The sequence below is a fragment of the Amyelois transitella genome, chromosome 13, assembly GCF_032362555.1.
Source record: "Amyelois transitella isolate CPQ chromosome 13, ilAmyTran1.1, whole genome shotgun sequence".
Classification (NCBI taxonomy): domain Eukaryota; kingdom Metazoa; phylum Arthropoda; class Insecta; order Lepidoptera; family Pyralidae; genus Amyelois; species Amyelois transitella.
Genome location: NC_083516.1, coordinates 3866919 through 3882887, shown reverse-complemented (window position 1 = coordinate 3882887; position 15969 = coordinate 3866919). Strand labels below are relative to the sequence as shown.

The 15969-nt window shown below is 32.5% G+C and overlaps 3 protein-coding genes across 3 annotated transcripts; 1 reads left to right on the top strand and 2 right to left on the bottom strand.

Annotated features, from left to right (window-relative positions):
* Position 1: 1 nt before the first annotated feature.
* LOC106140370 (notchless protein homolog 1) lies at positions 2-4161 on the bottom strand. The gene is made up of 10 exons (XM_013341953.2): positions 3928-4161; positions 3686-3843; positions 2946-3082; positions 2617-2791; positions 2195-2369; positions 1684-1828; positions 1373-1562; positions 954-1117; positions 564-690; positions 2-98 (listed from the first exon to the last, which is right to left on the bottom strand). The coding sequence occupies exons 1-10, from the start codon at positions 4063-4065 to the stop codon at positions 86-88; spliced, it is 1422 nt and encodes a 473-aa protein (XP_013197407.1). The 5' UTR covers positions 4066-4161; the 3' UTR covers positions 2-85.
* A 215-nt stretch (positions 4162-4376) lies between these two features.
* Positions 4377-8264, top strand: LOC106140369 (transmembrane 9 superfamily member 3). The gene has a single exon (XM_013341952.2). It carries the CDS (start codon positions 4497-4499, stop codon positions 6222-6224), a length of 1728 nt encoding a protein of 575 aa, XP_013197406.1. The 5' UTR covers positions 4377-4496; the 3' UTR covers positions 6225-8264.
* On the bottom strand, positions 5116-15876 carry LOC106140359 (probable RNA-binding protein 19). The gene is made up of 15 exons (XM_060947571.1): positions 15726-15876; positions 15291-15647; positions 14878-15120; positions 14543-14659; positions 13689-13869; positions 13370-13461; positions 13034-13139; positions 12397-12588; positions 12063-12224; positions 11597-11700; positions 10827-11297; positions 10506-10708; positions 10158-10274; positions 8838-8946; positions 5116-8475 (listed from the first exon to the last, which is right to left on the bottom strand). The coding sequence occupies exons 1-15, from the start codon at positions 15759-15761 to the stop codon at positions 8266-8268; spliced, it is 2700 nt and encodes an 899-aa protein (XP_060803554.1). The 5' UTR covers positions 15762-15876; the 3' UTR covers positions 5116-8265.
* Positions 15877-15969: the final 93 nt, after the last annotated feature.

Genomic DNA, 15969 nt, shown 5'->3' with positions numbered 1-15969 from the left:
AAACTTCATATTAATTTATTCAAAATAATGTAATTAGGTACTTTATTTCTACAATAAAATAATCCTCTGATGTTTTATAAGTTTTTCAATGCTGCCACCTGAAACAACATACAAGTATTAAAGAATGGGTAGTGTTTATAGTGTTAAATGAGATCTATTTCACTATGTACAAAATAGGCTGTAGGGATTTCTATAAATACCAGTAACCAATATTATTACATACATACATAAAATCACGCCTTTTCCCGGAGGGATGGGCAGACACTGCATCTTTCCGCTTGCCACGATCTCTGCGTACTTCCTTTGCTTCATCTACATTCATTACTCTCTATAACCAATATTATTTCTGAAGCTTAATGTATTAAATATGTATCAAAGTCACTCCAATAGCTTTTCAGTTCATTTATTAGAAGGAAAAAGGTATTCTTTATGTAATATTATTAATATTTAACAAGGGCTTCTAACGGATTAGCAACGGCAACAAATTTAGGGGGGGACGACTCCAGAATGTTAAGGATACCGGGACTACCGCCAGGTGGAAGAATAAATCTAGCAAAACTTACAATTTCAAAACTTTGTCTTTACCCCCTGAAGCCACATATGCGCCATCTGGTGACCAGTCTACAGCGTACACTTCGTCAGCATGACCTGGTAAATCTAGCTCCAATTTTTTAGTCTTCATATTCCAAACTAAAAGAAAGAATTTTTGTTACAATTTGAAATAAGACTTACGTAATTTCGTATCATACATACATAATCCCAATTGAAAAAACATCAGTTTAATGTTGATATAATTCAGTTATCAGCAATACAATACATACAATAATCACGTCTATATCCCTTGCGAGGGAGACAGAGCCAACAGTCTTGAAAACCCATGTTCGCCTATAAGGCTTTAGGAGATTCAAATTAAAAAAAATCATTTAAAACCCGGAACGGTAGGCTAAATTAACCTTTCAATGTAGAGTCTGCACTGGAACTAAGTAAAAGTCTGGAGTCTGCAGACCAAGCCACCATGTACACGGCTTGCACATGTCCTCTGAGGGATGTGATGAACTTCCCAGTGGCTGCTTCCCATAGTTTCACTGATTTATCAAATGATGCTGATGCTATTATTCTGTAAGAATTTTTATTTACTTATTCTAACCTACTTTAAAAGAGAAGATGAGTATATATTATTATATACATATATATAAATATAAATGCACACCAAATTAATTATTGTATTGTTTAAGCTTAAATAACTAGGCATTTGTTTAGTCTTTTTGAAAATTCCCATGACCATAGTAACCTTAAATTTCATTCCACACTTGAAACTTTATCAAAAAAGCAATGTTCATGTTAATAATATTGAAAAATAATCATTCATCACCTTGTATCTGGTGAAAACTTAACATCATTTATAAGTTGTTGATGCCCTGTCATTCTTGCCATTGGTCTCTTTTCCTTCTCTGGTAGCCACAAAAATAGTGTAAAGTCATCTGAACCAGAAACTAGTTTTTCTGCACCTTGTGTACATACGGCTTCATACCTTTCCAAAGCTCTTTGCTGTAAGACCTTTTCTGAAAGTAATATTTATAAAAATGTATAATATTGTCATGTCTATTCATATTATAGTTCTTTAATTACATCTAAAGAAATAGAACCAATTACATATATCTACCACTTGTTTAATATACTAACTATCAGTGATAAATCCATTTTGATCCATGACAGGATGGAATGGACCTGTGCGCAACACATAGTCAGTACTTAATGCCAGTGTATTCACCCAATGAGCATGTCCTTCCAAAGTCCTACAAAGAATTCCATCATCAGCTCTCCAAACCTATAAAAATCATATAATTTTATGAACAGGCATCATAATATTTAAGCATAATGTTTCTTTTGCAAGATTGTTGGCTCTGTTTTCTCCGTAAAGGTAAAAAACGTGATTATATGTAATGTAATTTTGTTTTGTCCCATACTAACTTAAAATTATAAATGTGAAAGTAAGTTGGTAACTACTTCACAGGAAAATTAATTATTATTAAATTTAATTTTACAGTTTGGAGCAAAGATAAGACAAAGATACTTTTCACATGAGCTGTGTCCAAAGTTCCATCCATATGTGCAGAAAATTAGATTTAAAAAGTATGTTACTAATAAAGTAGTTCTATTGTTTAAATATCATATGCTGAAGTTAAATTCATACTTTGATTGTTCTATCCTGTGAGGATGTGTATATTAGCCCATTTCCCCCCCATTTAATACCAGTGACAGCTTTCGAATGTCCACACAAACTTAGGACTGTAAGTCCTGTCACTGTGTCCCATATTCTTACATCACCATCCTTTGAAGAGCTTGCTATTTTTCTGCAATCTGGATTTCTATAAGATAAAAAATAAATGTTTTCTATGTGAATTCAATGGCTTTACAAAATACTAATTTAAAAAAAGAAATATTTTTAATGTTTTCTCAATAAAATTCTTTTCTTAGGTAGTAAACTTAGTTTTAAGTTAATTATTTGACATCAACCAATGTTGTGGAATCAAAAGATATGACAATTATTGCAGTGTCCCATGATAATGAATAAAAGTTATGAATCTGAATTCCTAAAAAATGTCTCCTACTTACTTATGATATGGTTCCCAAGCTAATGCTGTAATCCACTGCTTATGGCCAGTCATAGTTTTGCCAATCTGCTTTCCAGTATTTGGTTCCCATAAAATAATTTTTCCTTGTTTGCAAGCAGATGCTAGTTTTGAACCATCTGGTGACCAACTTATGCATAGCACCCAGTTATTGTGGCCTTGAAACATAAAATCACAGATAAGCAATTATTCTTAAAAATAAAAGACAAAATAAGATGAGCACTTGAATGCCCACAATTGGTGCACAATAATAATTTTGTGCATCATTTTACTTTAAGTTAACTGAAGAATAAACAAAGAGAATTATCATACCTTTACAGACATGAAGAGGTGTTTGAGTACTCAAATCCCAAAATCGGACAGTCGTGTCCCCTGAGCCACTGGCTATCTGTTTGCCAGATGGACTAAAGCTGGTTGATATAACAGCTTCTGCATGCCCGGGTATAGAACTAATATGAACAAATAATAACACATATTTACTTAAGATATATAACTCTAACCCTTCTTTGCATGATGATGGAAATTTCAATCATAACATTTAGTGAAGAAAAAAAGGTCCTCAAAAACTGTAAACTTTAAATTTGTTGCTGCTGGCAACTTTATAAATGACTATTGCGTACAATAAAACCCTAGTACCAGTCTACTAGAAGAAGAATTACAATAAAAAAAAGAAAGGGCACTTCGGTGTAAATTTCCCAAATGTAAAGGCTATTCCACAATTTTGTGTAATCAATGTGGAGTTAATTTGTACTTGAATAAAAATAATAATTGTTTTTTAAATTATCATTTAGAATAAAGGAGAATAAGTAAACAATATCTTTTGAATTATTTAGTACTGAGCTATATATGTAACAATGCATAATGATGTAAATTTTCATCACTGTTTTTTATATAATTCAAATTCTTATTTATACTAGGATTTTTTTTTAAATATTTAAAAAAATCCTTTAATTTAGAGCATTAATTACATCAACCTGATTTATTTAAAAAAAAATAGGAAAATTCATGCAATGAAGGGCTAAGAGGTACTACTAAAAGAAAATTTCACTTACCTAGTACATCTTGTTATTGGACGTACTCTAAAAACTGCTTGTTGTTGATATATTATATCCACAACTTCTTCAGAATTCAAAGTTTTAATATCCAGTGAGTCTTTCAATGTTGATGTGATTTCAACATCTTTGACAAAGAAGAGGAACGGTTTGTCTTCCTACAAAGATAATATACTATTATTATAATATGTTTATTCATTATGTTTCGTTTGCATTAGAATAGCAAGTTTATAACTAAATACCTCTTGTAAAAGTGCATTACAGATGAGTTGCAGCTGATCTTTGGTAATATTCAAAGGCAGGTCCAAAGTGCCCCCAACTTCTTCTCCCGTATCAGATTTTAGTTTTGCTTGAACACAGCTAGGTAAATCCACTTCCATGTTTATTACAAGTTAAATAAAATTATTCAAAAAGAATACCTATGTGCATGTCTTGTTGGTAAAGATAACCTTAAAAACAATGATAAACAAAGGATGTCTTTGACATTGACATAACTTTTATCTATTTCCTTACGACAAGGAAGAGGCAAATAATTATTGCTTTCTTTTCCCCTTTTAGCTTTTAACATTGAAATTTCCATCTATCATTTCTATAATCTTTTTTAATCCCGCAAGCAAGATTGATCCTTTATTTTCAATTCAAATAAATAAAATTCATGCATGGTGCATTATTTATACGAGTTTCCATTTAGTTATGGCATGGCAACATTATTTAAATGTCGGACGGACAGCGGCATTCCATCCTACGTGTTATGTTTATTTTAATTTAAAATAAATTAATCATTGACTTTTACCTGCAATTTGATTTAACAATGAAAGTTTTATATTTTTTGTTTGTCCTGTGGCGAATAGTTAACTGTGATGAACATAAACACATTTATGAAGATAAGGAGCAAGTCGTGCTGTGGATGAATACCGTAGGCCCATATCATAACCGACAAGAAACTTACGCTTATTTTTCGCTACCTCTGTGCGGTGGTACTAAAGTGAAAATCGAGCATTACCATGAAACATTGTCGGAAGCTCTTCAGGGAGTCGAATTGGAATTCAGTGGTCTGGATATTAACTTCAAAGAAAATGTTCCAGCACAACAGTATTGTGCCATATCACTCACCGATCAAAACTACAAAGCGCTTGTATATGCTGTAAAAAACCATTATTGGTATCAGATGTACATTGATGACTTACCAATATGGGGAATACTTGGAGAAATTGATGGTGACCAATATTATATTTGGACACATAAGAAATTCGATATTGGATACAATGGCAATAGGATTGTAGAAGTAAATCTTACTGCTGAGAATAAAGAACTGTTGACACCTAACGCAAACATTCCATTTACCTATGAAGTGAATTGGAAGAAGAGCAACATCAAATTTGAGGATCGTTTTGATAAATATTTGGACCCCAACTTTTTCCAACATAGGATTCATTGGTTCAGTATCTTTAATAGTTTCATGATGGTTATATTCCTAGTAGGTCTAGTCTCCATGATTTTGATGAGAACTCTACGTAAAGATTATGCCCGGTATTCAAAAGATGATGATCTTGATGACTTGGAGAAAGATTTGGGTGATGAGTATGGTTGGAAGCAAGTGCATGGTGATGTGTTCCGTCCAGTGCCCCACTTGGCATTTTTCTCTGCTCTGGTCGGCTCTGGTTACCAATTAACAGTGGTAACTTTGGGTGTTATTATTTTTACTATATTTGGTGAACTTTATACTGAAAGAGGTTCCTTGCTCTCAACAGCGATATTCATATATGCTGCAACTTCTCCCATCAATGGTTACTTTGGGGGTTCACTTTATGCCAGAATGGGTGGAAAGCTCTGGATCAAGCAAATGCTTTTATCTGCTTTCTTACTTCCTATGTTGGTATGTGGGACAGCATTTTTCATCAATTTTATTGCCATGTATTACCATGCCTCTAGAGCCATTCCATTTGGTAGCATGATTGCAGTAATGTCTATCTGTACTTTTGTTATTTTGCCCTTGACATTAGTGGGCACTGTACTCGGACGTAACCTGGCTGGTCAACCTGATTATCCCTGCCGCATAAATGCTGTACCAAGGCCTATTCCTGAAAAGAAATGGTTTATGGAGCCTCTCATCATTATTATCATGGGTGGCATTCTACCTTTTGGGTCCATTTTCATTGAAATGTACTTTATATTTACCTCATTTTGGGCATATAAAATTTACTATGTGTATGGGTTTATGTTGCTCGTCTTTTTGATTCTGATGATTGTAACTGTATGTGTGACTATAGTTTGCACTTACTTCCTACTGAATGCCGAAGACTACCGCTGGCAGTGGACAAGTTTCCTGTCTGCTGGAAGCACTGCTCTCTATGTGTACTTGTACTCATTCTACTATTTCATATTCAAAACTAAAATGTATGGCCTCTTCCAAACTACATTCTATTTTGGCTACATGGCTCTTTTCAGTCTGGCTCTTGGTATCATATGTGGAACTGTTGGATATCTGGGCACTAGCATATTTGTTAGGAAAATATATTCCACTGTGAAAATTGACTAAATGCATTAATTTCTTTTTTATGTGTAAAGTAAATATTGCTTGATTTTTTATTATTATTAAAATATCCATTGTTTTTGTTGAATGCAAATATTACAAATATTTTGCTCTCATCAAAAGATAAAATTAATGTTTTTATTAATTTATTTTGTGCAAAAAAAATATGACTTGTCAGAATTGTAATTAACATATGGAAAATACACTATAAATTATTTAAACAATTGATAAATTACTGTAAATGTCTATAATAGATTTAAATGTTACAGATCCAATAAATTGAATTTTATTACTTATTTTTATTTGAGGCAAATATAGAATTTACAGATGGAATATTGGCCATAGTAATCCAATGAACATACCATCACAGAAATGAAATATTTTTAATTATATTGCTGTTTGTAAATTAATTGACTTACTAATGGTAGCAAGCAAATTGATTAACAAAATTCATTAATGTATCCATAGGGGTGCTTTCACATAATTGATGAGCACAACATTAAGTATGAATTAAAAGTGTCTTTTAGATTTCAATGTATTTTGCATGTTGGTGAAATAAAAATGAAAATTTAGGAAAGAAAAGTTTGAGTTTGGAATATAATGTGATTTATTTATTTTTATCTATGTCGCATACTATAATTATTCATGGTTTTTTTTTCACTCTTATATTTTACTTGAGCTAATTAAAGCAACTTGTAAATATTTTCCAGTCTTCTAGTATTAATTAGTTGTAATGACATTGTGTGGCTCTGCAACTAGCAACCAGTACAGGATGAATAGGTAGGCCAAATGGTCATAATGTTTCGTGATATGAACCAGTGTCAGGTATTGGTTCTTAATTTTCTGTCTCGTAAATGGGTAATGTTCTGAGATTAATCATCCTAAACACTTAATTCTTGATTGAAGCTGCCTCTCGGACCCTGACTTGATTTTTCATAACTCCAAAAATATTTGATTTTGATGTGGGATTCATTTAGAATCTTCCTAGTTTCTGTAAATAAGGTTTATTATGCCCAGGCTATAGCCAGGGTTTAGATTTTAGGTATAATTAATAAATTTTTGTATATATTAGAATATGGAACATTAATAATATTAAAACTTGTGATCAGATTGATTTGTCGAAAGTCACAAGGAAGAATTTCCAACATTTTGAGTTAACCACAGCCAAGTCCAAGCAAACACCAGCACTGATATCTATAGACTCCACCTACGATGATTCATAATCACAATTGAAATGATATCAACAACTATGTTAGGTATATGATAAAAATGTATGTTATTGTGAAAATTTTGTAAGGATCTTCGAAAGTATAAATTCGAGAGTTTATTTTTAATTTAGTTAAAATTGGTTTTCCTTATTTTGGTCATTATTTTGATGCATACATATTCTATTAATAAAATTGCATTTTCGGCAACTGCAAAAATATAGGGGAAGTCAAATATTTTGAGGAATGATAAGTCCAGGTTCCCAAAAATAAACATAGTTTTTTGACATAACCACATTTCCATAGAAATACTTTGATTATAAACGAGATGGTATAGTAATTCTTGACTGGACTTTGCCATAAAATATTTGAACTTAATTATAACGAAACTAAACGTTAAGAGTAAAATAGCAGTTGAAATGTAAATTGGAATTGTAGTCGCCATGGAAAGACCACAAAATACCCATTCAAAAAAGATGTTGTGATATTGTGTTAAATTTTTATTTACAATTCAAGTTTTTCTTAGTTAAAATGCAATCTTTTTGCAACATATGTTTAAACATCAATAGGTCTATTTATTAACGTTGATATGCACATGTACCTCAGCCCTTTCTTCCTATTCGGTTAACCTCAGAAAAGAGTAAAAGGAAAGATGAGTAAAAGGAATGATATATGTCTAATCAACGTTCGTGAATAACCCCGCAGGGCATTAGCAAACACTTTAAATGTTAATTGCATTTTAATGAATTAGATGAAAACTATCAATTAGTTATAACTCCTAATATAAATAAATGTATTATGTACTCTACACGGGGAATTAAATAAAAATGTTGCAATCAAATTTACATTTTATTTTCGCCCTCAACAAAGGTTTCCACGTCGACTGCCGCCTTCCTAGATTTCTTGCCGCTCGGGGCCTTTGCATTAAAACTTTGAGCCGTTCGTTTCCTCAGAGCATTTATGTCTTCATTTTCGTCAGTTTGATCAGCCCATTCTAGCACAAGTCTTCGTCCGTAGAGATGAGTCGATTGGCACAGAGTATCAAATGCAGACTAAAAAAGAAAAGTTTTGTGGCGTATTATTTGTTTGTTTGTAACTACACATTTTAAGTAGTACATAAAAATACATTAAAAATAACAATGTACGTAGGTATTGTGTTGTTTTTTATTTATACTCTTTACTAGCTTCATGCCAGGGCTTTGCACATGTGGGTATTTGGAATATAGTTTTTTAGGTAATGTTCTATTCGTGTATCAAATTTCCTATTTATGTACAAAAGTAACAAACATACATAAACACATCCTTACAAACTTCGCATTGATTAGTAAGATATATTAGCAAGTTAGATCTTTAAAATTGATAGTGAGGAATGGGTCGAGGGATATAAGTAGTAAAACATACAGCGGAATTTTACCTTTGCATCAGCTTTAGTGTAGTAGTCCACAAACGCGAACCCACGATGCTGATCGGAGCCAGGTGTAAGTTTTTTGGGCATCCTCAATGTTTTTATTTCACCAAAGGCTCTGTAACAAAATGTTAACAAGTGGATATTAGTTTGAACATTTGCCACACGCTAGTATGCATTTGTAAACCAATTGGTCGAGATAAGCAATATCAAATAAACAGGAAATTAAATCGATACCTGATAATAAACTGAATAAAATTACATGACGTGACTATGATTTAGGAGTACAAAGAGGGACTTCCATCTGACCATTGTAACCCTGAACACATCAATTTTGATCAAAAATTCATAGCAATTACTGAAATGTGCCTTTAACTAACCTAACTGAAATTTCCCTCACCGAAAGATCATCGAGTTAACCTTCAAGCGAATGTACTGTGTAGGGAAGAAAGAACTCATTTGGCACATTCCATGCTCACAGTGAGCTTTAACTCTCTACTACTCATGCTCTTCTTATAATTTTAAGCTAAAATCAACCATCATAAGTATGGTGATTTCCATATGTGTATATGATTGATATTGATATACTATTTTCGTGTGGTTTCGGGCACTTTAGAATAGAAACACTCCATATATTTTTTGTGGATGTCGTAAAAGGAAACTAAGGGATAGGCTTATAAACTTGGGATTCCTCTTGTAACATCGATTACAACCTGTCACTATTTGAATGTCAATTCCATCATAAAGTCATACAGCTGAACGTGGCCTTGTGGTCTTTTGCATGTCTTTTGGCTCTGTCTACCCCGCAAGGAATATAAACTATATGTATGTATGATTTCCACAGTTGTAAATTTTAACTACTAATGAATTATCGATACCAGAACGTTTATCAGCAAATACAATCACGGTATGTAGGTAAACATTGGTTTTGATTTCATCGTGTTTGAATTAAATTATTTGAATGTTGATTATACTTAATTTGCTGTTAATTTCTTTTTAGGTATAAGAAAATATTAACAATATCGCTTTTTTTTTAAATTAAATTTAAAAAAATAATAATTTTAAATCTCAACTGAACAAATAAGTAAAAGGTGCACAAGTTTTCTAATATTTTATACTTGTCTAATAAATAAATAAGTAAAAGGCATGTGACTAGTAATTTTAGTGAACATTTCTTCTCTATGTATAATGGGCTGTACATGAGTCTACTATATTTGTACAGTAGCTTTTTATTTATTGACCTTTTTATGCAGAAATCTGTGATCTACGATGTAACTTGATCTTGACGAAACTAATCACACAACTAAGATGAATTTTTTTTATACATACCTGAATATTTCGTGCAATTCATTTCTGTTCGCCTGGAATGGAACGTTGCGTACTAATATTTTTGTACCATTCTGGGCCGTAGCACTGGTGCTTTTCTTAGAAGTTTTCACTTCATTCCTGAAAGTAAAGAAAATAATAATAAAAACTGCTTGATTACATATTTTGCGAAATTTCATCTTTACTAGACTGCCCAATAAGAAAGTTGTTGTTTCTGTGTCTAAGAACCTACTCCTTTTTTGAAGTCGGTTAATAAATATATATGAGTATATAGATGGACTAGGTAGAACATCTTATATTTTGATACAATACAGTAAACCAGTTTAACAGATTAAAATTGACAACACTTACGTGTTTGCGCGTTCAGATCGCTTTAATTCTAAAGTCTTGCCATCTAAACTAGAACTCTGCAATGCTTTTAGAGCCTCATTGGCCCCTTGCTTTTTGTAATATTGCACAAAACCATAACCCATAGACAAAAACTGTCCTGGATTTTTGGGATCTTTCTTTTTTGCTATAGTCGCGCTGTAAACTTTGCCGCAACTTGAAAAATGCTGAAATAAAATTATATATTACAGCTAATACGTTAATGTTAACGTTAACGAAAAGTGCCGAAGCTGACTGCTTTTTCACAGCAGAGAAAAATTACAGTTTTGTGAAGTTCATACTAACCTCCTTCAACCTATCGTCGGTTGTGACAAAGTTAAGATTTTTAACAAACAATGTAGTGTCATTTTCTGGCGCTTCATCTTCTTCCAAAATTTCACTCTCTAGTTCATTTTTGTTAACTGTACTTGTCTCCTTTTGGTCTTCAGTGACCATTTGTGATTTTGCATCGATTTCAAGTGAAGCATTAGTTTCTGTATTTGGTGTTGTTTTTTCTTTTGATTTAACAAATACGTTCTCTGGTGCCCATTCTAAATATAATGGGGCAGTTTTAAATTGAGAATAAGCCAGTTTACTAAATGATTTCTTTGCCTCGAATGGTTCAATAAAGTCGACGAGTGCTGTAATGCCGTGTTTCGGCATCAGAAACCTAGCTATTTGTCCATGTTTTTCAAATAATGCCCTAATTTCATCTTTATCTGTGTTTGCGGGTAAATTCTTAACTATGATACACGTTTTTGATCTTTTCGTCGCAGGCTGTAAAGGAAGACATTTAATGGTTTATTTCATTAACATTAATATTATGGCAAATATTAACATAACTGTAAAATAATAAAACATAAATCTCAAACGGCGACCAAAGGATTAAAGAAATAACAAATTTCGAAGCAACGTTAATCCAAAGCAGGCAGCAGTCTGAAAAAAATATTTTCACAAATTCCGAGCTTTGAAGCCACAGAATACTTCTAGCTTAACTGAGGTGAATGCCTTTTGTCTTTAGGTATAGAGGAAACTTGGTAATATAAAAATGTTACTGACAAGTTTTTAAATCATACCTTATTAAAAGCATCTAGATAAACTCCATTGGTCTCTAAAAAGGTTCTTGTCTCCGCAACTAACTGTGTCTCTCCGAGGGCCAATCTAACTGCTGCACTTGTATCTAGATAAAAAGATAGATCATGAATATATGTATAATTTAAAAATAATACAAATACTTCTGAAAAGAATACACCAATGTGATTGGTTAATTTCATAATGCTGAACTGCTACTATGGGATTGCATTTTTTACCCCCAAAACAAGAACGATAGGTATTTAATGTGTATGTGTGTGTGCGGGTTCTCCAAAGGGATAAACAATTTGGATCCTTCTATATTTTTAAATTTGGAATTTTGGTGTATCCTTAGCGAAGTTTGTAGGTCCAAGATGGCCGCCGCCACAAAACGTCCAAATAAATATATCAAAACTAACTCAATAAAGGTTTTAATCAATAAAAGGCTGTTTTGATTTGATAAGTACTTACTTTTGTTATTATCGTTAAGTAATTGTTCCTTTGTAGTGTTATATGAAGACGCCACGACGTCGGCGACGGCATTGCCTCCCAGGAACAGCACATTCCAGTTGTGAGAAGACTTGGCCTGGGCTTTCAGTTTCTTCGCCTTTTTCTCTTTGAACGATAAACCTTCTGTGAAAGTTAAATAAAATTGTAATTTTGTGAGAATATTTATATCTGCCACTAGACAGCAGATTCACAAATTTTTGCTAAATAAAAATCCATATGTATGAACATTTGAGACCGATTGATCAGTTTCGATTCGAACCCCGGAGGCAGAATATAACCACAATAAAAATCTCACCATCATCGCTGTCCTTATCAACCTTTTCAGTTCTGCCCGGAAGCAGATGCAGCATTCTACCGCAAAAACTTGTTCCGTCTAGTTCCGTGTAGGCCTTCACCGCATGTTCGGGAATCATGAACGTGACTGTAGCGAAGCCTTTGGCCTGTCGGAGTATGGGGTCGATGGGCATGTTCACTTCTGTGATTGGACCTAAAAAAGTAAAGATGATTTTTGGGCACTCACTTAATTTTCCCTCTGAAATTGTTTTACATATTGACGTCTTTATCTCTTACGGGGTACACAGAGCCAACAATCTATTAAAGACTGAGAGGCCACATTCAGCTGTATGGCTTAATGATAGAATTGAGATTCAAATAGTGACAGGTTGCTAGCCCATCGAATAATCCTAGAATCTCAAGTTTAGTATTAGCTTTTCCTTGGTTGAATTACAATCATCTGCATGGACAGAGCTGGCATACACTATATTTCTTCATAACCACTAGAGTCAGACTCAGACCCACATGAAACTATTGATCGTATTCCCAATTGCATTTTCAGATGTTGACTTCAAAGCTTAAGGTTGGTAAATACAGTATGACTACATTTACTTAAATCAAAAACGTTTCAGAGGTGTTTGATAGATTATTTTCATTACCATATTTTTCAAAGAGACTTGTGAGTTCCGCTTCTGATACAATGTAAGGCAGATTTCTTACAAATATACAACCGCTTTCGCCTATACTTTCTTCATTGTTTGCTTGCTGAAACATTAATAAATTTGATTTAAAATAAATAAAGAGATAAGTACCCTAATTCGAAAGATAGTTAAATAAAAATAAATACATAAAATCACGACTCTTTCCCGCGGGGCATTTATAATACTTCTTTTCACCTCTCTGGAGAAAAGGCAGTTTTTACAGTAAGCAACTCCCATCTCTGCATCCTTTGAAGGGGAAATTTAGGCAAAATATATTAAATATAAGTTACTCACCTCTTGTTTTTTCTGTTGCACCTTCTCCTCCTCTTCTTCAGCTACTTTCTTTGCCTTATCTTCATACTGCTGTATGTGCACACGATTTTTACCTGCAAGTTAATTTTTACTATTAATACATGAACAGTTAAGATTTTAAAGGTATGTTAAATTATTTAAGGTCACCTCTAAGTAGATAAGATGATGAACATTTGAAGTTAATTATTAGTTCACTTCACACAGTATAATTTCATAAAGAATGTCAATGGAATCTTCCAGTGAAGTTCATCAAAATTTTAAAGTTAATTATTTTATTACATAAATTAAAACATATTTTTACCAATGAATAATTTGTCTTTTCCTAATGCTTTTTTCAACTCTTTATCTGTTCTGAATCCAACAAAACAGAAACCAGCTAATTTTTTTCCTTTGCCTAGAGGAAGTCGTATTGAATATGGCACAAGGGGTCTGAAAAAATCTTTTATATCTTTTTTCTTGCATGTGTAAGGTAGTCCAGTTACCTAAAATAAGTAAGAATAATATAGGAAATAGTTAAATAATAGGGTACACAGAATGGTTTAAAATTTTAAACTAATTGTCAACAATTACAACAGAAAATATAACATACATACATAAACATAATCACATCTTTGTCAGTGGCACAGCGGTAGTGCGCTTGTCTGTGGTCCCGGGTTTGAATCCCGGCCACGGAATGATGAGGAACAAAATTTCTCCAATTAGTATGGGTCTTTAATTATCTTTATAAGTTTTTTAAAATATAGTATTGTTGTGTTAAGTTTCTCGTTACACAAATTTCGGACTTACTTCGAGGCTAACGAGGATATTAATTTTTTTATTCCTTGCAGACAAAGCCTATGATCTCAAAAAGCCTGGAGGGCCACGCTCTGCTGCATTGCGTAATGATGGAATCTAGATTCAAAAGTGTGATAGTAGAAAATGAAAATTTTATTTGTTTAAAGATGTAATATAGGTAAAACCTTCTTTTCAGTCTTTCTTATAATTAATACATGCAGCAGTCTAGTTGGATACAGTGACAAACAAAATAATGACACATACATGATATGTAAGGGACAAAGATGTCTCATAAAAACATCTAGACTGAGTCAAGGATTTAAAAGATTTGTAGGCAATTAAAATAAGTTAAAATTAATTATAAAAAAAGCTAAAACTAACTTTAATATGGTACAATTCTCTATGTCTAATTTTCTTTGGTGTGTCATCAGCTTTGGGCACATCTTGTTGTATGGTACTTTTATTGCTACCCACTCTTTTCATTAGTATCTTCATGTACTGCAACATTAAAATTAAAATAGGTAGTAAAAAAATAAAGTCTAACTTTAAGAGAAAATTTAGCTAAAAATGTGAAAATTTCAGAAATAAAGCCAATATAAATGATATTGTTTTTTCTGTTTAACTATAGGTTGATCAAGAGAAAGTTTTCACTCTACTTGATTCAAAATTTCTCAAATTCTTAAAGAAGATCTACTATTACCAAGAGTTTTACATACTTCTAAATCACTGATCTGTTTATTAGCAATTTTTTCTTCTGAAACAACATTTGTGGGCTCTAATGTCTTAGTATTTGTGTCTGTTTCTGGTTTGTCTACTGAATCTTTACTGGGTATTTCTTCATCGACCCCACTGTCTTCTTCATCACTATTTATGGCTTTTTCATAAGCCTCTTTGATCCAAGCAGTTTTGTCATTTACATGTGCTTCTATGAACTCTGCAAACAATGGATCATCTTTGTGCTAAAATAAAAACATCATAAGAATAAATTATTGAAGCCACCATGTGTTTACATGCAAGTGAATTAAAATATAGTTTTAATTGTTTATAACTCTACTAGTTAGTGATACTAATCTACCTTATAAATATCCAAACAAAAGAATTAGATAGTATTAATTCTCCTTCGATTTACCTTTTTTAATAAATCCTTAATTTTGTTTTTATTTTTTTCAATTTTTCGCTCTTTCTTGTTACTTTTAGTTTCAGTTTCATCTTTATGTAACTTTTGATATGCTGTGCTATCTGGTGCATACTTGCTCCACGCTCTCGGCTTCTTCTCGTCTCCTAGATTAGCACAGACTTGAACATCTATTTTCATAGATCTAATGCAAGTGCCATTGAAATATGTTAGAGCCTCTGCAGCTTGCTCTTCTGTTCTATACCCAACAAAGGCGAAATTTCTAAATTTTCCATCCTTTGTGTATTTTAACTGAACGTCAGTAACTTCACCTTTTTGGCAAAAAATTTCCTTCAGACCTTCAGTGGTTACCTGAAACAGAATATTAAGTCCGACATGAGATTTAAGACAAAGGTATTTAAACACGTACTAATGCTATATATTAAATACCTTGTTGGGCAAGTTCTTTATAATCAGCCGAGACATTTTTCCATATGTCTTTATTTATTCAGTATTCTATCTCTCTAAATTACACACAAATTCTCAAGATCGGATGAAATTAATGAAATCAAAACAACACGTGCTGATCGACGAATAACCAAGTGACAATGTCACAAATATTGACGTTGACGAATGACCATTGGTGTTGCACAATTTGCACTTTCTTTGTCACACCTTTTTTTTTTGTTATCGA